The sequence below is a fragment of the Dermacentor variabilis genome, chromosome 9 (assembly GCF_050947875.1).
Source record: "Dermacentor variabilis isolate Ectoservices chromosome 9, ASM5094787v1, whole genome shotgun sequence".
NCBI classification, from domain to species: domain Eukaryota; kingdom Metazoa; phylum Arthropoda; class Arachnida; order Ixodida; family Ixodidae; genus Dermacentor; species Dermacentor variabilis.
In genome coordinates, this window is record NC_134576.1 from 113,981,306 (window position 1) to 114,006,866 (window position 25,561).

The 25,561-nt window shown below is 47.6% G+C and overlaps 2 protein-coding genes across 5 annotated transcripts; both read right to left on the minus strand.

The window, feature by feature from the left end:
• Positions 1 to 4,665: 4,665 nt before the first annotated feature.
• Positions 4,666 to 6,246, minus strand: LOC142557310 (uncharacterized). The gene has a single exon (XM_075669044.1). The coding sequence runs from the start codon at positions 5,682 to 5,684 to the stop codon at positions 5,211 to 5,213; it is 474 nt and encodes a 157-aa protein (XP_075525159.1). The 5' UTR covers positions 5,685 to 6,246; the 3' UTR covers positions 4,666 to 5,210.
• A 1,596-nt stretch (positions 6,247 to 7,842) lies between these two features.
• LOC142557311 (uncharacterized) lies at positions 7,843 to 24,795 on the minus strand. Of its 4 annotated transcripts, XR_012822756.1 has the most exons (6): positions 24,293 to 24,795; positions 22,279 to 22,525; positions 21,690 to 21,876; positions 20,241 to 21,086; positions 12,273 to 12,577; positions 7,843 to 9,284 (listed from the first exon to the last, which is right to left on the minus strand). XR_012822756.1 is itself a non-coding variant. In XM_075669046.1 (4 exons), the coding sequence occupies exons 1-4, from the start codon at positions 24,688 to 24,690 to the stop codon at positions 20,911 to 20,913; spliced, it is 1,008 nt and encodes a 335-aa protein (XP_075525161.1). In that variant the 5' UTR covers positions 24,691 to 24,795; the 3' UTR covers positions 18,892 to 20,910. The 4 variants fall into 4 exon arrangements, 1 of the variants encoding a protein (XP_075525161.1); XR_012822757.1 differs by lacking the exon at positions 12,273 to 12,577; XR_012822755.1 differs by having other exon boundaries at positions 7,843 to 12,577.
• Between the last annotated feature and the right edge of the window lie 766 nt (positions 24,796 to 25,561).

Below are 25,561 nucleotides of genomic sequence, written 5' to 3' on the forward strand. Positions count from 1 at the left end.
CTGCAAGCGGATGCCGCACGTTGTCCTTGACGTTTCCTACAACGACTACATCGCGGCGCGCCCCGTGACAGCGCCGTTGCTCAACATCTCCTCGCTATAGCAGAATGACGAGCGTAATGTGCGGCCGGCTTCACCTGTTGCTCGAGTTCCGTGCTTGCAAAGGGCGCTGATGCGGTGACACCCCCGCGTGACCTTATCGTGCTAAGAGAAAGACTGCTAAGACGAAGAAACCGCAACCCCCGGCAAAGGCACCGACGCGCCTTCTGGAAGGCTTGTGTCCCGACCAGCAACACCACCGAGCATGACGATGTCTCCGTCGTCGTTGCCGACGCTTCTGCACCTAACTATCGCTTTAGCGTTCGTGGCTAACCCGGGGTCGGCGCTGTTCAAGGGGGCCACGGGTGTCTGCGCGCCACAGCCGCATTCCTTCGGCGTGGGTGACCGGTCCACCTGCACGTTCTCCAAGATCGTCGACATCGACGAGCAGAGGATACCGCCCGCGATACCGAGCGTCCGGTGCAAGTGTCCGGGAAGCCTGTGCAGTTCCCGCGGCGACTTCCGCTGCGTCGAAGTGAAGGACCCGATACAAGTGTCCTACCGCAGCCTCAAGTCTCCGACCGCGCTGTACAACAAGACCATAGACGTGACCACGTCCTGCGTCTGCGCCATGAGCAGGAGCGGTTCGGCCAAGTCCAGCGATGTGTTCAGGACCGAGGACAACTCCCTGCACAAGGAATCCGAGGAAGACGACAGCCGATTTGCGTGAAGCTTGTTAACCTGTGGCGTCTGGAGAGACGATGTGCTTTGAAACTCGCTGATGTCACGGGGAAGCTTTAGCTCGGGGAGAACTTCGTTGGCGCCCGTTCAAACACACGTAAAAAGCGAACGTGTCTTTCAGAGACAACCGCTGTAACTATTTGAACGAACTTTGTTGAAATTGAGCGAGAAAGTTAATTTCTCGTAACTCTAGTAAGCGGAATGTTGACTTAAAACGTGAATTCGTTCTATTAAAATTTCGAAAGATTGATGCGTTAAAAAAAAAAGATAGAAGCGCGAAGCTTACGAATCCGTAACTCTGCACCAAAAACAGATATCGCAGTTTCGTGAACTACATCGGTTAGAGCATTTCGAGTGAACAAACTTTATAGATCAATTTACAGCTTGTATGATGTGGTTACAGTGTTCTCAAAATTTGTGCAAACGTGTTGCTCACAATTTATCCGTATATTTGGAACGGATGTACATAATTAAATATTGCTCTGTTGGGCTGCTGAGCACGAGGTCGCGGGATCGAATCCCGGCCACGGCGGCCGCATTCCGATGGGGGCGAAATGCGAAAACACCCGTGTGCTTAGATTTAGGTGCACGTTAAAGAACCCCAGGTGGTCGAAATTTCCGGAGTCCTCCACTACGGCGTGCCTCATAATCAGAAAGTGGTTTTGGCACGTAAAACCCCAAATATTAATTAAATATTGCTCGCATGAGAAGTGCAATTAGGTGCAGCCTAATTATAGAATGATTCCATCGCTTTTTTCTCGAGCAACAGAATTCGAAACTTGATATTTCAGTGTCCCCGAACATTTTGTAACATACAATGGTTTTTATTTTAATATAATTACTAGCAGCAATTGCCACTCCACTTCCTACAGTTTGTATATCTTCACTTTAACCTAGAAATGCAACAAAGCTCATACAAGTCTGAGCTGTAAATGCGTAGAAAAACGATTTTCGTTTTCACGTGTATTTATTGAAAAGCTCCACAACTAAACTTCCTGTTGAGTAGCAGTCGCTGATGCTGGGAGCATTCCTCTACCCGACGCAGATCTGAAGCTCGCTTAGGTGTCAAAATTTTGTGTCTCTGTGCGCGTATTACCCTATCGATGTGTTTGCTATTATGTGAGCCTGTTAATTTTGGCCTTATGTGCCTACATGGAACTCACTTTAGTGTGTGGTTTAATTGTCCTCACATTTTTTTATGTCTATGTCACAGTGCGTCCTGAAATATGTCGAGACTTCCTTTTTACCCTTTATCTTTCTTCGCGCTTGATTTTTGGAACATGTGATGCCTTCTCGGTGTGTCATAATACAACTTATTTTAATTAACATTACATAAGAGGCAGTAGCTGTGCCAATTAGAAGGCGACTAACTCTATTTTATTCTCATTTCAATAAACTAAAAACGCCACCGAAGGGCAGCGATTTTGTAGCTTTGCGTATCTCCCGATTGTGTGCCACCCTTATCCCCCACCGTTCGCGGCTGGCTGATCCCATTGATCACGTGAACGGAGCGTCGCCCTTACCTCTGACCAAGTGCGAAAAGGAATAGCATCGAAAGGGGCATCGCTACACAATCGGGGTTTTTTGTCTCCTTTGTGTCCTTTGTCTGTAACCATTAAAAGTTGATAATCTAGTACATTTATTCCATTTCAATAAACTAAAACCGTCGCTGAAGGTCGTCCACCTCTCTTATTTTTCTTTCTTTCTCCTATCATATAGTTCTACGCGTAGATTGGCGCTGACATGTCTCAGAAATATATGCTTTCTTGTGCAAAGATGGATCCGAGTAGAAACACAGATTTCTGCGCCACGTTTTCTTTGAGCAATAAAAAGTACAAAAGAGTGCTCAAGTATTTTAGACGCAGAGATTATGCTTATAAAATTTAACAAAGTCTTTCTCCGTGTGGTTCATCCAGCTGTTTTGTCCATGGTAGTACCTTGTAGCCTGATCACATCGCACAAAATGTGCTTAGCCCTAACGCAACATCCAGTTACGCGGCGGAACTGTCGTGGACTCGGCCCTGTCATTGCTGTGATTGCCAGTATTTATTCCACCTAAGAGAGTATTAAGGTTGACAAAGGCAAACTCAGTAAACTGTTACTTGTGTGTGGTTTGAGGAGTGGGCTAACAGAAAAGGCTTGAAACAAAGATATGGCAAAGTAATCCTTCCTGGAAGGGTGTTCTAACCTGCAGATGGAAGATGTCGTCAAACGGTCCTGCAATCTTTATTATTGTTATTTAAATGATGCTATACCTAGAGCTGTGCCAATCGGGACGTTTCTAAATATCTAGGAGCTTAAAGGATGCCAACTGTTTCCCTATGCTTTGTTTGCTTTTCGTGTGTGACTTTCTCCGATTCTTCGTTTGTATCTTGCAATTGGCTTTTATGCCAGTATACAGACGATAGGGACCCACATTTCTTATGGAAATTAAATATCAATGCACACAAACATCGTTCTTGGCAGTAATAATTTTCCGTTTGAAGTGGCTGCTTAATGAAAAACGCTCAAAATGATTGCAATTTTACCCTCGCTACGAATTCCACCATGGCGATGCGGCGCAGTACTTAACACATCGTCGTCGCGTGCAATGTAGGGCTCTTGCCTGCCCAAATTATTACGTATTGGTGTGTCCGGATTTTCAACCAGATCACAGCACATTCTTTATTTATTTATTTATTTATTTTTACAGTATCCACAGCACCAGCGGGTATTACAGTGGAGCTGGAATGAATCGCAAGGTCGCCCCGCATTCAAGCGCAAGTGACATTATTTTGTCCACGCGAGGACAGTAGACATACAACAGAGAGGTGCTTTTCGGCTCGTCCTCAAGTTTCTCCGCGATAAAGAATTAGGGTGCAAATGGTTCGCTTCGTGGGTCAACGTGGATTTGATGCCGCACAGCCCACTGCGCTCCGTAGGATGTCGCGCGTGTTGACGGGTGCTGTTACGCTACGAAATTCTGTGTGACGGGCTTCGGGCCCTGACGCGTTGTACAGGTGCACGGTGGGCACAGCAGTTACCGGCTACTTTTGGGAGACGGCGACAAACACTGCTCTCTGGTTTCGCAAAGGACATTGATGCAGTGGTTGACGAAGTGTTATGTGCAGTATAAGCCCCTCAACCAGCCTAAACCCTGCATCAGTGGTACTGGAGAGATGAGTACTCTACCAGGAGAGTGCGACCGCACTTCCAGCAGGTGGTTTCTCTCTGACACTGAGAAAAGTCAGCGGGAGCACAAAGATAAACAACTTTATCAAACCAGGGCTCAAGCGCAAACAGGGCCGGCGCGGTACAATTAAACCCCAAGAATTTCTCATGGAATATCTTTTGCACTTTGTCCGAGTCGGAATACAGTTGCAAATTGCTGTGCGAAGTCACGTCGGCGTCAGTGTAATTGTCACAAGCAGCTCTTACGGCACCTGACGCGTCTTGCTGAAGAAAGAAAAGGGTGCGCGTTTGTCCTTTAAAGAAGATACACTATATGTTTGATATTCAATCGCGAATGCTCTTCCTTTAGCATATTGGCGTATTAATGGCGTATTAAGAAAGGTGGAAATAACAGACATCCTGAGTTGACAAAATATCGCCTTTTTCGCATCCACCGAACCAAATTTGTCCACACCAATCGGAGGTTCACGAACATGATTAACTATGAGCATATTGTCACATTTGCGCGTGTTACATATTTCACTCTTTGAATCCAAAGGTAATTTGAAGTTGCGGAGTTTGTGACAGCTGACAAATGAAAGACCAAGAGTGTACTGTTATGGAAAAATCGTGTACAGTAGGGCAAACTGTACGCGATTCAGTGAGGCTAGCTCCTTGCTTCACGCAGTTGTAACTTGTAACACTAAAAAAAATACATCAGACGTGAATACGCAAAAAAAATGTTGGCAAGGCATTTATATTTGAAGATCTCCACTGTAACTGAACAGCTCAAACTTATCCTTACGATATTCACTTTGATCTCTTTGCACAGCTTTTTTTTCCCGGTTTCATGGCATGTCTTGAAGTGTAGCTCCAACAAACAAACAAGCAAATTAAGTAGGCATGCGGAACACACAGTGCATAAGACATACGGTTAAGACACAAGCTTGCAGGCTTTGTAATACTGCGCTGCATTACCGAGTCTGTTATGCAGCTGCCATACTATCCCAAAATTTACCTTAGCAGGCGAAGCAATGAGAGAGGGAAGAAAACGCAGTGACAAAATAGCATCCCTGCCTTCTCTATTTCCTCCTTCTACTTTAGCGGGCGAAGCCATGAGGGAGGGAACAAAACGCTATGACGAAATAACCATGCCAGAAACCCCTCCTCTAATCTACCGCGTTTAGCAAGACGACGCAATACGGATGTGAGCATTTCCATTTTTAACGTATTCAAACATTTGCCACCGGCACGGGTCACCGTCATGCTTTTCCATTTTTTTTTTACCGCGCTATAAGCACACCGGATCCAAATCGTGTCGCCGCCTCGTCCCGCTTTTTACCCTCGTTTACCACTCTCACGCCGATACCACCGGCTGGACTACTGCGACTCAACGCACAGACACACGACACGGTCACTTCGATGGTGTCGTTCCTGAACGCGCCGTTTCCGGCATGAAAAACGACCTGCAGCTGCTCCTTGACCTCCTGGCAGCGGAAGTCACCCAGCGGGCTGCAGAGGGTACCGGGGCACTTGCAGCTGACGGTGGGTATCCTGGAGGGGAACCGGTTCGAGTCGACGTCGACGACTCGCGTGAACGTGCAGCTCGCGCGGTCACCGATGCTCGAAGACTCGCCGTCCGGTATGCAAGCCTCGATGGACGCTCTGGAGCGCGTTCTCGCCGTGCTCCTGGCAGAGCTGCCGATGAGCAGGAGGCAGCCGACGAAGAAGACCAACGCCGCAACCACCGCCCGCATCCTGGCCGTCGGAAGGCTTTAACTCTTGCCGGAGGGTCGACGACTCGTTAATATGGCTGCCTAATTCCTGTTGGGGGCTTGCTCAGGTGTTCGAAGGTTAAATCAACGCGGTCTACCGGTGCGGTGAGAAGTTCGCTTGTTCGGATAAGTGAATGCCTGCGACTGCTCTAGAAGGATTCTTGTAGGGCGAGTGCAAATTATAGCAGACGGCGCACGCAAGGAGACAGCTTGGGCAGAAGCCTCGAAGCAGACTTCATCTCCCCTCAGGACGTCTGGCTTTTCTCTGGTGCGCGATTCGGTCCTTCAGCGCGCAGTCGTTGACGGACACGCCGACGAGAAAGGAAGCTTGTCAGTGGCTCGTCGTTCAAAACCGGCGGCTCGAGATAAGACGTGCTCTGAAAGGCAGCGTAGCTTGAGAACGTTGACAAATTGGTGGGCCCTTCGATGCCAACGAGGACTTCCCTTCTTTTTATGCGCGGCTAGGTTCCACGTGCTGCTTGCTTCTCGCAACCTCTACGTGGTCTTATGCGGGCGACGCGTCGTAGAATGAAGGCCGTTGTGTGCGCGTGTTTGTGGGGAGGAGGGGCGCGGGGGGAGGGGTGGGCGGAGAAGCAGAGGCCATGCGGAGGCTATGGGGCACGTAACATGGTGCCGCCCAAAGATGTCGACAGCGCGCTTCCACGAAGGATGAGTCATGTTTACTGGGACGTGACCTAACATTTCTAGGGGGGAAAATACAATGCAAGCTCCGTTTCTTTTTTTTTGCGCGATTCTTTTCGTTCCTGTCGTTGCTGTGTGGGTGACATTTTCTTCGAAGCGTTGAGGGTGTTCCAAGAAAAACGTTGCGCAATGTTAACGCAGCTGTGCTTATACCGAAGCAGGATTTCGGTGCGGGCTAGTTGGTATTCCATTGCAAACATCATTTACAGGGCGTACATGGTACGTACATGGTCGTGGTATATATGCGTGTTACTCAAAATAAAAATATGTTGGAAGTCAGTGCTTGTCTTCGTCGTCCTTTCTGTCCCTCTGTCTCTATGTACGCACTGTAAGGGATGTTTACACTGTTCATATATACCATCAGGCCGATGTGAATAAGCCTCACAATTGCAGTTGCAGCCATCGATATAGCAGAACGGCCGCCGTTGACGGCTGAATGAACAATTTGGAAGCATTTGTTGGCATTCCTTTATGTCTGTTATGGAATATAACTGTTGGCGCACCGTTACTGGGAGCACTTTCTCCGCTCACGCAAGGTCTTAATGAAGGAGTCTTCGCTAGCAAACGAAATCCGCATGAGGGGAATAGAGAAAAGGCAGTAAAGAAAGAAATTGATGCAGGAACTCCTCTGGGAGTTGTCTAAGTATATACGTAAGCATTGCGCCACTTGTTCACCTCCACGCAGCCCGGTGTCATTGTCAATGTTATGAAACTTGGTCCCACCAGTATAAACGACAGCGCTGCGGCGACACACACGTCAATTGGTGACACAGACGGCGACACTGACGGTCAATTGGTGACGCAAGCAAAGTGCTTCAGGAAGCGGCGCCAGGTGCGCTGATTACAATTCGATCATTACGAGCCACTATCGCCCTGTAGCGCCTTATCCATCCGCGTCGAACCGTTATCGACCGCGGTGGCTACGTTATTACGAACCGTTATTACTCCGCGGCGGCTACGTATAACGCGGTCGCACGGACCTGTGTTCTCGCCACTTCTCGCGCTGAAAGCGAGACGCGCGGGCCCTATCTTGAAAGCGGTCTGCGATGGGGACACATTGCGCCGAGCACTGATAGATTCGCGAGCGCTGTGTTCTCGGCGCTTCGCGTCGAAGTGAGAGGAGGGACGAAAATGAATTCGCTCGCTACCGCGGGCCTTATCTTGTAAGCGATCGTATTACGTGACGGCCAGACGGGTTTCTTTGTCGGGTAGGCATAGAACGTACTGCTTGCATATTTAGAAAAAGAAATCATTGGTATGAAAAGATATGAGAAAAAAATAAAAGCTCGGCGTTTTGATTTTAGCGTTAGCGTTCGCTAAGCGACAGAGTAACACACCTTCTCCATTTCGTGTGCTCACAAACGTGGTTGGGGGACCCACGTGACATATAGCACGTGTGTTCAAGCACACACAAACACACACACAAAAGACGACTATTCGTGGGAAGCGACTATTTCACAGAAAGGCATGCAGGTAAAAGCGTATTGCGCTTTATTTGATTGGCGAACAATATTGTCGAAGTTCGAGAAGCGTTTGTAGTTAAAAATTCTAATTAGGTTATGGATGTCATGAATACTAACATCTACCCATCTTTGGCTAAGTTAAATATTTACATTCATTGCTGCCCCACAACGAGTTGCTAAGGTATTTCCATGGGTCTCCGAAGTGTCTTCTCATGTCTTCGTGTATTTCTTTTTTTGCGCTGAAACTCGCCGTGGTATGATTAGCGAACAAGCCCACACCCCAACCATGAAGTCAAGCTGATGACAACGGATAATCATCCAGTAAGTGCATCCCGTAATCCTAATGCGTAACTATCGCGTGAGTGGCCCATAAGCAGTCGTTAGTCCTTTCCTTGCTTTTGTAATGTAGTTTCTTGCATGTTTAATAAGGCCACATCTTATACCGGACAAATGTTAGTAGACACAAGAAAAGCGCTTACTCGTAAAAAAAGTTTATTCAGAATACATCTCGCACATATAAACAACCATGAATGGTGCGCTAACCGCAGTGTGCATAAGATGCCAAGGTCAGCACTGATCTTGCAATGCATACTAACAACGAAATCGCCATTTCCTTTCTCAAAACTGGTCTTCCTTGCTACGCAACAGTACAGGTTTGTCACTGATGGACGTATAGCACTGTCTGGTATAAAAAGCTTTCATTACCTGGCCCGCATAGTCGTCGTCTCCACTTCTACCTAGCCTGAATGAATGAATGAACCTTTATTTGAAGGAGTGACTTGTCAGTCGAGGTGGGACGGTCCCTTATTCCAGGAACCCTCTGGCTTTGATCGCCCCGAGATGCGCGCTTGTTTAGTGTGCAAGTGTGCGGCAACTAACTCAGCAACGCATTCAGTTGGGGTGTTCAAGACCAAAGCAGATTTGATCAGCCTTTCAGGCGTACTTCAGCATCGAGGATTGCATTTGGGCCGAGCGAACTGCGTCCTCAACACTCCATCTTCACCTGCTCTGAGCGCACGACTCAGGGCGCAAACACAGGCCGTTGTGACTTGCACCGTCTTGTTCACCCAATCCGATGACCTGGATCCACAAGCGCCACCTGCCGGATAGGACACCTTGACCGTCTCCTTGACATCCTGACACCTGTAGTCACCCTGGGGGCTGCAGATGTTTCCCGGACAGTTGCACCTGACGCTCGCTATTTCCGGTGGTATCCTGCGCGCATCGATGTCCACGACGCGAGTGAAAGGGCAGCTAGCCCTGCTTTCGATGCTGTAAGACTCTGGCTGCGGGTAACACCGTCCGGGATGAGTGCCCTGCAGAGGAGCTCGTGCCCCCCCGACTACAAGCCATCTCGCAAGGCAGGCGAGCGTCAAAAATGCTTGAAGCTTGTCCAGCATGTCGGCAGTCACTCAACCTGCGCGACGAAAGGGAAAGTCGTAAATTTGCATACGGTAATTGTGTTTTCGTTTTTTTTTTAATAGAACAGACTGGTAGCATATTCGGGCAAGTACAGAAATTTCTGGACCACCGGGTGTAAAGGTATACGACCTGGCTCGGTAGCTAAGTGGCTCTGCCATTGAGCTGCTAACATGAGGTCATGGGTACTATCCCTGCCTTGGCGGGTGCATCCTGAAGGAGGCAAAATACAAAAAGGCTCGAGTAGCATCCATCGGGTGCACTTTAAGAACTCCAGGTGGTAAAAGTTAATCCGGAGTGTCCCTATGATGATGACAAAATGTATTTATTAAAGGATGGCGCGAAGGCCTATAATGGGGAATAGGAAGAGGAGGGGGAGGCGTATTCAGAGCCGTCCTAGGAGCTGCGCGTCCTTGGCGAAAGCCAAGAGCGAGTCCAGAATGGCCCTGTCAGAATCCATCGATCCAGTTGCCGGTCTAATCCACTCCTCGTAGGACGACACTCGCACCGCCCTCAGGTGGTGGTCCCGCTGTTGAGCGTGTCGCTGGCACTCCCAAAACAGATGGGCTGCGGATGGCCGCGTAGCCATGTCGCAGTCAGGGCACCTGTGTGGCGTATGGAGCGCTTCTTGGTCCGCGGAGGCTGTGGGATGGCCGGGTTCCTGCGATGGAAGGGAGTTGGGAGACGGAGATGGAGGGCGTCTTTCCCGGCGTGGCCGGTACTGTCGCCACCGTTCCAGCACATCCGGTGTGAGGACGAAGCCGGAACGGAGCCTATGCAACAGCCCCTGCCCCGACCTGGGAAGACCCGCTGGAAGTGGGTCTGGGTCTGAGGGCACACTTGCACGGAGTTCCCTCTTGCGTCGATTGGCTGCTGCTCTCAGAGCTCTGTCGGGGTCATACGGGGCTCCATTTGTCGTGTTGCCTGAGTGTCCCTATAAAGTGCACGAAATGGCGCGCCGTAGTGGGAGAATGTTTCGAACGCGTGCAAGTTCAAACAAAACTTTTCGTGATAACCAATACCCAGCTGAATTCTGCAGCTTCTAGTAATCGAATACCAGTAAGAGCGTCAGGTGTGCAACGCGGCCTCAGTCTATGTTATGGTGTGCCGGTGTAGTAACAGGTTGACCACAATTCTAGATCACCGCAAGCTTTCTTTTTCTTTTAATTTGACATACTGCTCTGGCCAATGTTTCTTCACCTCGAAATAGCTGTATCTATACAAATCCGAACAACAAGGATAACTAGAGCAGGGTGACTGCGAAGACGACGATGACAGCAACGACAGCTGACGGAGAATACAATGACTATGGTAACGAAGGCAACGATGCTATGAAAGCGACGATGACATCACGACGACGATGTGGCAAGCCGACAACGTCAGCAAAACCATCGACATGGTTTTGCCTTTTCAATTGCTTCTCTGTAAATTGTTATCGAGCTTTGGCGTCACTTTGTTTTGAAGTGGCACAGCGTTAAAACGTATACCATCAGCATGGTTGCGGGAGAAATGCACCTAATAAACTCTGGCTCATGTGCAACACATATTAAAGATAGAAGTTAACAACAACCGTTGCCCTGAAGACCAAATTCAGCACCAAACCTGAACAATTCAGAAGCTGAATAAACTTTAGGAACAGACAGTATGATAAAATTGTCCCGTTTGCTAAAACCCGTGAAAGTGTCCTTGACAGTAGTCCAGTACACTCTTAAATTGGCAGCAGCTGCATAAACAGCGCACGTTCAGATTTACGGTTTTTGTTCGCCGCAGATGACGCACAAGTATTTATTCAGCAAGACACCCAGGTCGTGTACAGCAGAAAACACATTGCATTTACAAAGTAACACCACAAACAGTTATATTACAAATAGATCGTGACACAGGTAGAATAAAAGGAAGTGTTGAAAGAAGGGTTTTCCTTTGTTTTTACTTCGTAGTTAAACGAACCAAAAACTAGATAACGCTAGTTCTTTATGACAATGTCTCCATCGCAAATCGTGCCTTTTATTAGGGTTCAATTCGTCACATATTCAACAAGCACCGTGTGATGTCTAACATGAGTGACCGGAATACGCGCAGTCACAACACACGTTGAAAAGAGGCTGGTGGCACGTCCTGTATCGCCGAATAGGATTGGATGTTGATTTCGAGCAATACGTTGAGGAAAATGTCATGAGGCATCGAATCGGAATTGCTCTATACTAAGATTCCTATCATCACCGCAATCATCATCTTTTCTTACGTTAATTGCTGGAAGGAATTGTCAGTCTCGCTCTCGCGTCAACTGAATGCAGGTTTTTTTCTCTCTCAGCGTAGCCGGAAATCACCGTGCTGTATGCTCTGGAACACCCATGCTTTAATTTAATAGGGTAAATAGGGTTATAATAGATAGCAATAATGACACTGAAGACGTACATAAAAACATAGAGCGCGCACGGGAAGCATTAAATACTGATGACCGGCATCTCGCAGCAATTTATGAAACAAAATACGTACAATTGTTGCATTCTGCCGCACTTTGAGATTAACGCAGAATTTTAAGAAGGTAGGGACTCCACAACGAGACACGAAACGAGAAATGTTGGACCTAACACTAAAAGACGGGAAGGTCGTGGTGTGGATGCAAACGGCATTAGCCGGTATTCTAGTTGAAGGCGAGAGCAAGACATCGTGTTGAGCTTTCCACGTAAAGCGTAGAAGAGTTAGTCGTTACTCTATGAGTTACAGAATTAGTGCCAAGAGAAGGAGAGCGCAGTAGAGAACGGCTGGTGGTTTGATGTCATTAAGGATTTGCAAGCATGTTATTATTATTGCTACTACTGCTATTACTGTTACTAGTAGTAGTAGTACTACTACTACTCTTAGTAGTAGTAGTAGTAGTAGTAGTAGTAGTAATAGTAGTAGTAGTAGTAGAAGTAGTAGTAGTAGTAGTAGTAGTAGTAGTAGAAGTAGTAGTAATATCTAACGAAAGGACAAGGTTACGCACGCCAGTCTCCACCCGAGTTGCTTTAAGTCGTCAACGTTGCATTGGATGCAAGATCTCCAGGACAAAAGGACGGCATTAAAAAGCTCGATGCTAGAAATGAACGAAGACACTGCACACAAGCATTTCCTGTTGCGTCCCTTACTTGCGTGGTGGTACGGCGGATTGGCCTATACGACAGAGACTGAAGGTAATTTGTAAAGTTGCGTAGCATTGCGCTCGCCTTTATATCCGTGCGTCCATGCCGGCTTCCAAGAAAACAGCGCTGTCAGCTCGGGAAAACCAGTCTGCTGCTTCTGCTGCTGCTGCTAGGTGTGGGAGTAAGAGAATAATAAAAGAAAAGGAAGAGGGTCGCGTGAGCTATTATATTTTCATGCCAACTTAACGAGAAGAGAACGGCGTACCTGGCTGTGGGCAAGCCCTGCTTCACTGTGCAGGCTCGCACTAGCAACCCCCTTGATGGTTGACCTTGACTTTGTGCTACTAAGATTGAACGCCCCAAATATGCTGTGCCCAGTGGTTAGCGAAAAGCAATTTGTTCCTTCTAGCGACAGTGGGTCTGCTATGGTTGAATGTCAGGCTTCTGTACCAGTGCGCCGCGAAAACTGTTTTTTTGAGGGAGTTCCGTGTTCTTCGAGCTTTTGCCGATTGAAGTTGTCACAACTTATCAGCAGTCCGCTACCCACACTCTCGTTAGTGCTCTCTGATATGAAGAAAGATGTCGCGTCAGCGAAGATGACCGATGTTAGCCACTTGAACAAATGTTCCAAACATTTTTTGTTTCCTAATATCTAGTTTATAATAACATTGTTAAAGAGACCACAACTCGGTTAAATTAAACTTCGCTTTTAGATAACTATACTGAATTGCGGAGATTCGCTTTTTACTTACTTGAGCGACTTTATCACTTGGGACCTAGAACGATGCGGCGCACAAAGAAAATGTAACTTGCCGTAAGTTCATATTTGCTCAAGGTTGCTTTATCGCACTTCCGAATACATGTGAAATAAGTGTGCCCTGCTCGACACCGCTATAATAACGCACGTACCATGATGAAATTTTACCATTGTCAATGCATTGAGAAGGGCTTAAAAGGGTACTACTCATATTTTCGTCGATCATCGAATGTCAAGAAGGCCCCCGTCATTCTTTGAGAATGACGGTTGACTTGAATCACTGCAAGAGGCTATGTTCACTTTTAGGCCTTCTCCAATATATACAGAATACGAAGGTTAATTGCAAAGGCTTCGAGCGATTCACCGACGAGCAGAAATCAGATACAGGCGCACCAAATGCTTTCCTGGTCTTAGGCGGGCAAGGCGGATCCAAAAGAAAATCCAGCGCCGCATCGATACGTTCCAATCTCAAAAGTGGAAATCTATTTGCGAGTCTTTGGTATCTCTCCCATTTGTAGATAACTCTGCGGGGCCTACAATTGTCCTTGAAACATCGCCACCCTTTTAATCGCTTTCCCTGCATCAAGCATGACGTGAGATAGACATTGCTGAGGACATCTGTGCACAAATTGCTGGCTTGCCATTACTGCCTGTGTCAACATCACGTGATGTTGCTGCATGGCAGGACTCCCGCATGGATATCATGTTCTCTATCGAAGAGCTACAAGCTGCGTTGGCGACTTGTAGGAAGTCATTCTCACCTGGGCCGGACGGAGTAACATACAAGGCAGTTGGAAACCTTGGCCGAAAAGCCCGCAGTGTACTCGTGAAAAGATACAACGAATCCTGGCGCCTTCACTTAAGTACCTTTACTTAAGAGTTCTAGATCTCCATTAGAGCCTCATCGCTCTTGCTAGTTGCGCTGGGAAACTAATGGAAAGAATAGTGTTGGCAATCTTTGATTGGTACCCAGAGCATATAAAAGATATAAGGTATATCTGAATGCAATAGCGGGCTTCCCGCATGGTCGGTCATCCATAGATTACGTGCTCGATTTGGTAAAATCTATTCAACATCAAAAGAGCATGAAACTATTAACGATGACAATGATTCTTGATGTCACAGACGCATATGATAATGTAGAGCTCCAAGCGATCCTCGGTGCTTTGACTGATGTGGCATTGGTTGCTGTGCAATGCGCTGAATGCACCGCTGTTTGGAGGTTCGATGCTTCTTCGCGCCCACCGAGCATGGAATGACATCCCACCGTCTAATCTAGTAATGGTGCGCCGTAAAGCGGAGTGTTAAGCCCCAAGTTCTTCAGAGCAGTACTGTTGGACTTTCTTGGATCATTACGAAAGACGACCCAGATATCCATCTATGCAGATGACATCTGAATCTGGGCGTCCGGCGTGACACGTCCGCACATACGAGCGAGGCTGCAGAAGGCGGTCACCCAAATTTCTTCTTACTCGCATACGAAAAGCCCAAAACTCTTCTCAGAAAAGTGCCGATTGGTGGCATCTACACGCAAAAGAATGACGCCATGTGTAATACGCGTAAATGTACAAGTAATTCCTTACAAAACAAAGCACCATTTCCTTGGAGTCATCATCGACCGGGATTTGTGTTGGACGTCACACGCTTCATATATGAAAAAGCGGTTGACTGCAATAGCCGTGCATTCAAATTTTTCGGCGGAAAGTCACGGTGTGCACCTGTGTAATCTACGCTACAGCGGTACCATGCATTATTTATGGCCTTCCTAAGATACAGTCTGCCCGTGCTGGGAAGCACGAGTAACATGAACCTACATGCACTCCAGACTATGCAAGCCCTAGTTCTGCGGACAAGCCGCAAGCTTCCTCAGTGTTCATACACAGCAGCCAGAATTGCCGCAGCGCATTACCACCCTATAGTAACATAGATTCCAGTCGACGATCTAAGAGCGCACATTCGATATGTCGCAAGGACATCCTTACGCCATCTTGCTTGCTTCCCAACAACTAGGCCGCATACGAGTTTCAGCCGTCTCGTGACTACTCGCGGAGCATCAATACCTTCGAATTACATCCCATTAGCATAACCTTCTTTGCCACTGTAGTCTCTGCATTCACCTCGAGTATGCCTTACCATTGCAAGCATGAAGAAGAAGGCACAAATGCCGTCTGCAGCATTCAAACAGGCAGCATTATTGCGGTTACAAGAGGCCCACAGTGACCGCTTACATGTTTACACCGATGGGTCGGTCATGCACTCCAGTTCAGCAGTTGCAGTATTTGTCCCAGCAAAATATGCAGCGATAAAACTCAGGACATCACACTTGACATCAACCACGGCTTTCGAACTTGCCGCTCTGCTAGAAGCAATTGAATTGATCGATCGGGAAACAATGATTAGCCCTATCGCTTTTTCAGTTCAGTGCAGTCCGCCACGGCATCCTATTTCTAGCTCACGAGGAAATGTCAGCTTTTACGCCGGGAGACGTTGGCGCGGCACACATAATGTAAAGTAAGGTAACGTCACGTAACGCCACCGCTACTGCGAGATACCGCCGAGCTGAGGCCGGGCTGAGGTCTCAAGCCGAACTCGCGCAACAATAGCGTGGCGTCGGACAGAGCGAATGGATATGAATATGTCTAAACTGGGACGCGCATGCGCCCCACCTTGGTCTTGGACGCCGGTTGAGCTCAAGCGTCGAGGCCTTCTTTTTAGCGCGATTATGCAAATCGACACGCGCCCGCCGAGGGCCGGTATACTTTTCAGATGACAGTACCTTTATACTGAAAGCGCGGTCTTTCCGTGGCAAGGTTTTAAAGGGAAATTATTTCAGAGCATTATATTAAATTGTGATAGTAAATTTCGCTTCTCCAATAGCTCAGCGATCCATGAACGTCAAAAATAGGATTGGTAAGCCAGCAATGGGACGTCTGATGGGGCTGATGCCCGCGTGCAGTTTCAGTACCGGCATGCCATGACTGTAACGACCTCGGCAATAGGTAGCCAGGCTCATATAACTTTTAGTTAGTATGCAAAAAGTGCACTGCATTCTGAACGTATGCGACGTTCCATCGAAAATGCTTTGAACACGCTTCGTGATTTCAAACGGCCATCATACGAGGCAAGCAATTTAGGATCACTAACCTTACACTAAAGCATCGGCGCTAATGCTTAGATGCAAAGTAAACAAAAATCATTACATTGAAGGTTTGTCTGCGTGAACAAATCATGTTTGGCGGAATAGGAACTTGGTGCATGTAAGACAGCATTCCACGAACTCGTCATCCGCATCTGTGCCACGCGTCCACAGCGCACAACTGTGACTCGGACACTGGACACTACGCAAGCTTTCTGGGCACTCGAAGACAAAAAAGAAAATCTAAACGGCTGCCACCCGGGCGGGACGGAGGGTGGCCCGAATTTCCCTGTAAAAATAACACGGGAACAACTGGCGATGCTGTGAAAGTACGTATATGGAACACGCATGCAGCTTCAAAGTGGTCTCGAAGTGTAATTTGCACTGGTGCATTCTATGTATATCAGATATGAGCTGAAGTTACGCAAACCTAATTTTCCAAGCCGGAGCTGTGTTTAATATTTAAATCTTCTGTTCTCCCCAAATACTGGCCCTATGGATACTAGGAAGCAAGGAGATCAAGCCACACACATTGATCTGGTTTCCAGCCCACATGGGACAGATCGAGGGTGCCCCGCCCAACCTGAATGAGTCGGCACACGGAGCTGCGCGAGGCATCATCAACCGCGTAGCTACCAGGCAGCGTGACGCTGGGGGTACTAACAATCGGGACCCTCCTTCCTCGTACACCGAAATTACTAAGCACTTTTACTTGGCTCGAAGAATCTACCCCCTCCCACATTGCAAACTCAATAGACCTCAGGCTTTGACACTAAGGCTTCTACAGATGGGGACATACCCAAACCCCCTACTTCTTCACAAGATGTACCCCGAAATTCGGACAACGAATACATGTGCACTATGCAATGACTTAGCGAATTTACATCGCATGTTCTGGCGATGTCCCGCGTTACGCGGCAATGAAAGCAACACTTCTACACGCTGGGATGTGATCCTACACAGCCCCAACTTCGAAGAGCAGTTATGGGCTGTCTAATGGGACCGCGACGCTGCGGAGAGGCTCGGCCTCTCTGTCCCGCCATGGGAGCGGCCCGCTCTAGGGCGCGCGCTAGCGCGCGCCCTAAAGCACCCTAATAAAGGTTTCATCCATCCATCCATTCACAAATACAGCTGCTTACTTACGCAACACGCATTAACGCGCAATCAAATATCCAATTTGATTGCCTCGAATCATTTTTATTGAACACACGAGAATGACGGGTTTGGATAGCTCACCGAAAACGGCATCCGATGTAATTTGTGAAGTTGGTGCAATTCACATCGTAACGACGCGTACTTTCATTGCACAGTGAAAGAAACGAACACCAAAACAAATCTTTTGCTGCAACCTTTCCGCTTATTGGAACACCTTTACGACGGCAAATTATTCCAGATTCGATCAAGTAGATGGTGATGCAGGCAAGTTTTCAATATCGCGCATCTATAATGGGCGTAGAAGCTCCCAAGGGACGCCGTTCCTCTTTAGTAGAATCAATTAAGTAAACTAAAATGTTCGTTCGCTTACTTTTCAAATTCGAACGTCAGTAGGCCGTTGCCGTACACGCTTAGCACGCTTAGGAGCTGCCTAAAGTTCTCGAAAGCGTCCAAAGTGAAGGAGCTCAGGTTGGCGTTGAGCTCCAAATGGACCTCGCCGAACTTGAAGTCTCCAAGCACATCGCTCGGGAAGGACGTGGTGGGAGTCTTCTGAATCCACAACTCGTTGTGTTCTCGGGTCGTCGCGTTACCGCTCTCGAAGGCCTGTCTCAGCTGAGCCGTGCTGTTGGCGCGCATGCCATTGATACCGTAATGGTCGCACGTGCATGGGCTTAGGCTGGCCGCGTCCGGACAGTACGCTGCCGCGAGGTCCAAGCACATCAAAGCCAGAATAACCAGGGAAAGACTCCACCGTCCTGTGAGTGACATGACCAGCAGAAAAGTTCAAGCGATCGTGCGTCGTCTACTGCTAATCGTCCCCCGGGAAGTGCCAGCCAAAGACCGCACGTTTCATATTTTTCACGTTGCTGCCAATCTTTGCGCACATGTCGTGCCCAGCTTGTAGACGCTACTCAAAACAAGAAAAACCCCGCTTGAATACTTCCTTCAAGAAAGACCGTCAAGTGACAGTAGTCAGTCCTTGCAAATGAGCAAGTTCCAGCATCGTAATTTTTCAGAAACTGCGCTCACTTTTTTATTTCCAAGAGGTTAGGCTTCTTCTGCTCGTTGCAATGATCACAAATTTGTCGGAAACTTCTCAAGCACAGGCGTGTCATCTACTCTGTTTTGTAGAGTGGGCGTATTCTGCCTAAAGTTTAATTATCTGGGATGTGCCTTTCCCCGTTCATTTTTCCCTGCTCTTCAAGCAGATCCTTGTGGTGCCACTTTCAGGAGACAATGCTAGCCCGGTTTGCTTTTGTGTGTTGTTTGTACGGTTCCTTGCTAATTATTCGTACTATTAAGTACTGTTGTATAAGCGCAGTGCCAAAGCGCCGTTAAAAGACCCCCCCCCCCCCCTTCTTAACTAAACTACACATTACCTCAGGAAAAAAATTAACTGTGGGGCTGTGGGAATGCGTACTCGGTTTCTGGTTGATTATTTATTATGTAAAGCACTATCGTAGGCATTCCGTGCGGAATGGGCCGAGTCAAATTATCACTCCAATTTTGTTCTAACGCCTGGAATATGTCATGTCTTCCTTAAATAAATAAATAAATAAATAAATAAATAAATAAATACTTAGCCCTCGTACAAGTCGTAGATCATGCTTTTTCTTTTCTTCCTTCTTATCGGGCTTGAGGAACAACAGTACGCAAATAGCTTAAACTTTCTCTAATCGTGTAATCACTATAGTTCCATAAACTCTGTGTTGTCGGGCTGCTTAGCACGAGGTCACATAATCCAGCAAAACCAGCACCGCATAAATGCAAATTGAAGCGGCCCAGGGCGTCAGAAGAAGTATGTGGACGGAAGTGAGCTCCTACACAAGCGCTACATTGCTGTAATGCCGCCATCATTATTTCGACGTCCTGATTTCATTGCCTTCATATCACTACCACAAGTACTCGTTTCGTCATCTTGGACCTGTCATCATCACTGTGTTTTCAACCCGCCGTGGTTGCTAAGTGGCTATGGTGTTGGGCTGCTGAGCACGAGGTCGCGGGGTCAAATCCCGGCCACGGCGGCCACGTTTCGATACGGGCGACATGCGAAAACACCCGTGCACTTAGATTTCGGTGCACATTGAGGAACCCCAGGCGGTCCAAATTTCCGGAATCCCCCACTACGGCGTGCCTCAAAATCAGATCGTGGCTATGGCCCGCCAAAACAACATAATTGAAAGTTTCATAGAATAATTTCTAGAAGAACGTTTCATCGTAAAAGAAGTGTATAGATATAAGAATGAGATATGTGTACACGTGTAGCGGAAAGCTGCGGTAACGCTGCAAAGCTATGACTGGGATTGTGGGCACTGCTGTTCGACCAGGGGGAACCTGCGTCTTAAAATTTAGCGCTTTTGAATTGCTAGCTAGGAGTTCCTAGCTAGAAGCTAGAGTTATGGCTAGCTACGAGGGCCAAAAAATTAGAAAACATTCCGATTCAAGCAAACCCTAATCCTGTAAGAACGCCCAAACATGCTTCGAAAAACAAAACTGCCACGGATTTGACGAGGCTGCATACGCAGCTGTGTATGATTGACAGATAACTCAATATATAGCATGTCAATCACTTCACCTTACCCATACGTCTCGCTTAGCGCGAGCGCAGTAATCAATTTCGTGAATGTCATCCTTTTTTTAGACCGCATAATAGCTCTGCATTTTCACAATGAAACCAGCAAACACGAGTTGTAGCAGCCATTCTTGTACACGATAACGAATTCCCCACAGCAGAAGGTAAACAAATCGGCCTCAAAGCTGCGCGTTTGATGGTACGTCACTTACCCATCTTCTGCGATGTTGCGATGCGTGCGATGTCTTACAATTTCGTACGGGAAGCTAACCGCCGTCGGCGGAGATATCACTTCTAATGGAGACTGCTGATGAGCGACAGGTTCCTTCATTAAGCAATCATTATCAGTCTCGTCATAGGAGATAGCCCGGGATTTACGTAATCACAGGATCTTGCATTTGCATGAGCGTTTGAGTGTTGGTAAGCTTTTTGCATATGCATGTGCTTATCTCTATCCAAATCCACATTTGGGAGAGCGAGAACGATTCCCATGAAGGCGGGTTCATGAGGACGGGATATCGTACGTGAAACCGAGAGCAATAAGTTTACCATGTGAGATACGCTATCGGCTCGCATTGTTCGCGTTCACAGACTTTGCAGTACAAGGTGGCACAAGGAAGAATTCAGATTATTGTCTTTATCAGTTGCAAATCTGTGACGTAAAGGTGTGGCCCATGGATCATGTGTTCAAGACTTCAACGCTGCTAACTTCAACTTAATCTTCATTGTTCAGATGTTGAAGCATAATCTTTGAACGTTACTTGCTGGACCGGTCGCGTACGGCAGAGAAACAAGGAGGTCCAGCTTAATGTAAGCCTGGAATGATATGACGTCGGGGTTTATTTTATTTTCAAGGCAACGTATGCGCGTGCTTTAAACGCGTTAACCAACGTTCTTGTAGTTCCACGAAGACTTGCAGGCGATTTTTCGAGAGCTTATGGTGGACAGGCCCGAGCCATCGGCACACCGGAATCCCCGGAGAACGCTCTGCATCGTCGAGTTGAACCTGTACGGGATGAGCCACGCGTAGGAGCAGTCACGGCAGGTGAGGGGATTTCCTGCATTGTTAAAGAAAGAAAAGCGGAGGAGCATGGGGGGGGGGAGTAGGGCGAAGGGCGAAGGTAGGAGGGGTTAACGCTTTAACGGTTTAGCTTACATTCAAGATATCTAGTAGGGCGTATTCGAATAATTGCTTTAGAGCAATCAAGAAATACCACAACGGCTTGTTTGTCGAAAGACCGGTCCGCGCATGAGAATGAGCTAATTGAGAGAGATTGTCTTCGTACTACTCTATTCATTTTTTTATTAGCCTGTTTAACTGAAGGACGGATCCTGCGACAGCTGGAATGAGCCTTTGTTCGAGAACGTGGTAATAAACGAACAATAAGCGCTAAAAAGAAATAAGTACAAAGTACAGCTCCTGTTCTGTTTTTTACCAGTGTGCCTTCACAGCTCAAATAATTTTCTGGTTTTCTGAGTAGTTCAATAATTTTATCGGGTTGCGTTTCAAAATCTCGCTCCACATTTAGCAAAAGTCTTTGAGCCCAAGAATATCAAATTTCAAGCAGGCTTTACGATAACGTGCAGAAGAGCGGAGTTGATCGTGCGCTGACCCGAGCGATCCATGAAAATATAAGCCATTGCGAATGCGAAGGACTCACCTCTGATGGCCAGGAACGGCAGCTTGTTCAGTCGCCTGCCATTGCGCAACATGCGTTTGACGAGGGCTTCGAACGGATGCCCTTCCAGTGTGGTCAGGTTGTTGGAAGACAAATTCATCACGAGAGGAGACGTAGAGCCGAAAGCAGTTGGGTGAATGGTGCTGATCCGACCAGCAGCGACGTGAATCTGCAAAAAACAGTGGTACGGGAACGCCGACAGTCGGGCGTGTTGGTGACCAGTAGCCTCAACATACGAAGCAGCGCACGGGAACATGGCGCAGAGAGGCGGGATAAACGGATAGGCCCACCGCCTCACTCGCAACTGCTCTTTAGTTTAAAAAAAATAAATAAAGGAAAGCAGAGCTAATGTGCACACGCATCAGAGCACCGCTGTGCGACAACAAATTGCCGTATTATCCAAAAGAAAAGCAGACAAAATATTCCTCTTCGAAAGCGAGCCTGGTATCTCTCTTGTTGGGATTTTGGCGAAAGGGCATTATTTGGAAGGCCAGGAAAACAGGGGGACAGGATCGCCGATAGGAGGCCATCTCTTGGTCTCATCCTACTGTCACTGCTGTAAGCTGCTCACCTTGAGCTCTGGATGAGCGCGCGGTATTGACAGCGAGTGCGGTCCCAGCGTCATGAGCCTCGTGCGGCTGAGAAGCAGATCCTTGAGACTGGACAGGCCGAAGAATGCCCTCGCACCGATGTAAGTTATCGGGTTGCCCGTCAGCATGAGCTTCCGAAGCCTTGTGCTACGGAACGCGTTCGCCGGGATGCGGGATAGCTGATTTTCGCCCATGTTGAGAGCCTCCAGCAACGGGAAACGCTGCAGTCTGCAATTGTTGAGCGATGTTGTTAACCAAACGGCGCAGACATGGCAAAATTAGGCGACCGATTTGCACTATCGTCAAAGCTTGCTGTTCATCTGGTTTGCTGGCTTGATATTCGAGCTTAGTCTGGACTAGACACGTAAGAAGGCGGGGTTCGAAGATTGTGTGATCGCTCCCTCTGAAGTAATGCTGGTCACGCACCCGCTGTGCTGGAAAGGTCATTCATTGAAACTCCTTGATAGGTTTCTTGGTTATTTTTACCTATCCTAATGTGCGCGTTAGCGCCTGCCATTAATACTCGTTCGTTAGTGGCAGCGATGTTCTCATGGCGGTTCTGATTCTTTGATAAATTCTTCGTTGGAATGCACTGATTATCAAGCGCGGACAGGAACAGACGTTGACCAGACGGACAAGAAATGTTTATAGCTAAACGATTACACGTAAAATACATGGCAGGTAAATAAAATGAAGAATAACCTGAACAATGAAGCAAACACTCAGCATCTCCCTCAACCACCTCACCAGCTGCCTCAACGCTGATGGACCTGTAAATCTGAGTGCAACGCTGACGCATTTTGGCGTACATTGTGCGCAGCCTCAATTATCTACCAGAAATCCTACTTTCAGCCCCCACTGAGGTGCATGATATCGCCCGGATTATTATAGCGGAGACAGCCATTGGCCGGTCCAACCGATACAACTGCCAATGAGAGTGAAAAAGGTTTCCTAGGTCGCAACTAGCAGGGATGGGCTACCTCTTACAGGTAAAGGCATTGGGGAAAAATTTTTCTTTCTTTTACAGCCACGTTCATCTTTCATGTTTTCACGCAGTCAGTCACGGTTTCTGCGCAAAACTCTCGGCACGCAGAACCTTTTCGAATGCCAGCGGTGCCCCCAGCCGGCAGTGAATTCGGGACACGGTGCCGCAAGACCGCCTACGGCTGTTCCATTCAAGGTTTGTCTGCGTGGACAAATTATGGCAGTTGGCGGAATAGGAACTCGGTCCATGCAAGACCGCGTTCCACTAACTCCTCATCCACGTCCGTACCACGCCCCCACAGCGCACACTGTGACTCGTGCACTGGACACCACGCAAGCTTTCTGACCATTCGAAGACAAAAAGAAAACCCCAGCAGCAGCCACCCGGGCGAGGAGGGGAATGGACCCAAGTGCCCTGTACAAATAACACCGGAACTGGCGACGCTGCGAAAGTACTGATACGGAACAGGCATGCGGCCTCGCTGTGGTCTACAAATGTAATTTGTATTGGTACATTTTATTTATGTCTGATATGAGCTCAAGTTACGCAAACCTAATTTTCCAAGCAGGAGCTGCGTTCCTGTTCTCCACAAATACAGCTGCTTACTTCCGCAAGACGCATTAACGCGCAATCAAATATCCAATTTGATTACCTCGAATCATTTTAGAATGAACACACGAGAATCACAGGTCGGGATAGCTCACCGAAAACGGCATCCGATCTAATTTGTGAAGTTGGTGCGATTCGCATCATTACCATGCGTACTTTCATTGCACCGTTTCACAGTTGCGTACTGTGAACGAAACGAACACAAAAACCAATATTTTGCTTCAACCTTCCCGTGTATTCGAACAGCTTAACGATGGCAATTTATTCCACATTCGATCAAGTAGATGATGATAAAGACTAGTTTCAATTTCCCGCATCTATAATGGGCATAGAAGCTCCCAAAGGACACCTTTCTTGTTTAGTAGAAATAATGGAGTAAATGAAAATCATCGTCTGCTTACTTTTCAAATTCGAATGTCCGCAAGGCGTTCCCGTACACGCTTAGCACGCTTAGGAGCCGCTTGAAGTTCTCGAAAGCGTCCAAAGTGAAGGAGCTCAGGTTGGCGTTGAGCTCCAAGTGGACCTCGCCGAACTTGAAGTCTCCAAGCACATCGCTCGGGAAGTACGTGATAGGAGTCTTCTGAATCCACAACTCGCTGTGTTCTCGGGTCGTCGCGTTACCGCTCCCGAAGGCCCGTCTCAGCTGAGCCGTGCTGTTGGCGCGCATACAGTTGATCCCATAATGGTCGCACGTGCATGGTTTCAGGCTGGCCGCATCCGGACAGTACGCTGCCGCGAGGTCCAAGCACGCCAAAGCCAGTATAACCGGAGAACGGCTCCACCGTCCTGCGAGCGACATGGCCAGCAGCGAATTTCAAGCGAGCGTGCGTCGTTTACTGCTAATCGTTTCTTAGGAAGTGGCTGCAATGAACGCACGTTTCAGGTTTTTCACGTTGCTGCTAATCCTTCCTCGCATTTCATGCCCAGCTTCTAGGCGCTACTCAGGAAAAAACCGCTTGAATACCTGCCTTGAGGATGACCGACAGTTAACATTATTCAGCCTCTGCAAGTGAGCCAGTTCCAGCATCGGAATGTTTTCTGGAATCGTGCTGACTTTATTTTCAAGAAGTTGAGCTTCTTCTACTCAATGCAAGGATCACAAAGTTGTCGGTAACTTCTCAACTACGGGGATCCCGTTTACTCTGTTTTGTACAGTGGGCGTATTCGACCTAATGTGTAATTTTCTGTAATGTGCGTTTCCCTACTCATTTTTCCCTGCTCTTCTAGCGGATCCGTGTGGTACCTTTTTCAGGAGACAAGTGCTCGTGCGCTTTGTTTTTGTGTCTTGTTTGTACGATTCCTTGCTAATTATTAGTACTATTAGGTACTGTTGTATGAGAGTAGCGTCAAAGCGCCGTAAAAAAGCCCCCACTCCCCCTCTTCTTAATATAACTACGCCTTACTTTAGGAAAAAATTAACTGTGGGGCTGTTGGAATGCGTACTCGGTTTCACGTTGATTATTTATTATGTAGAGCACTATTGTAGGCATTCCGTGCGGAATGGACGGACTCAAATTATCATTTCAATTTCGTTCTTACGTCTGGAATATGTCATGTCTTTCTTAGATAAATAAATAAGTAAGTAAGTAAGTAAATCAATAAATAAATAAATACTGAGCCCTCGTACAGGTCGTAGATCATGCTTTTTCTTTTCTTCCTTCGTTTCGGGC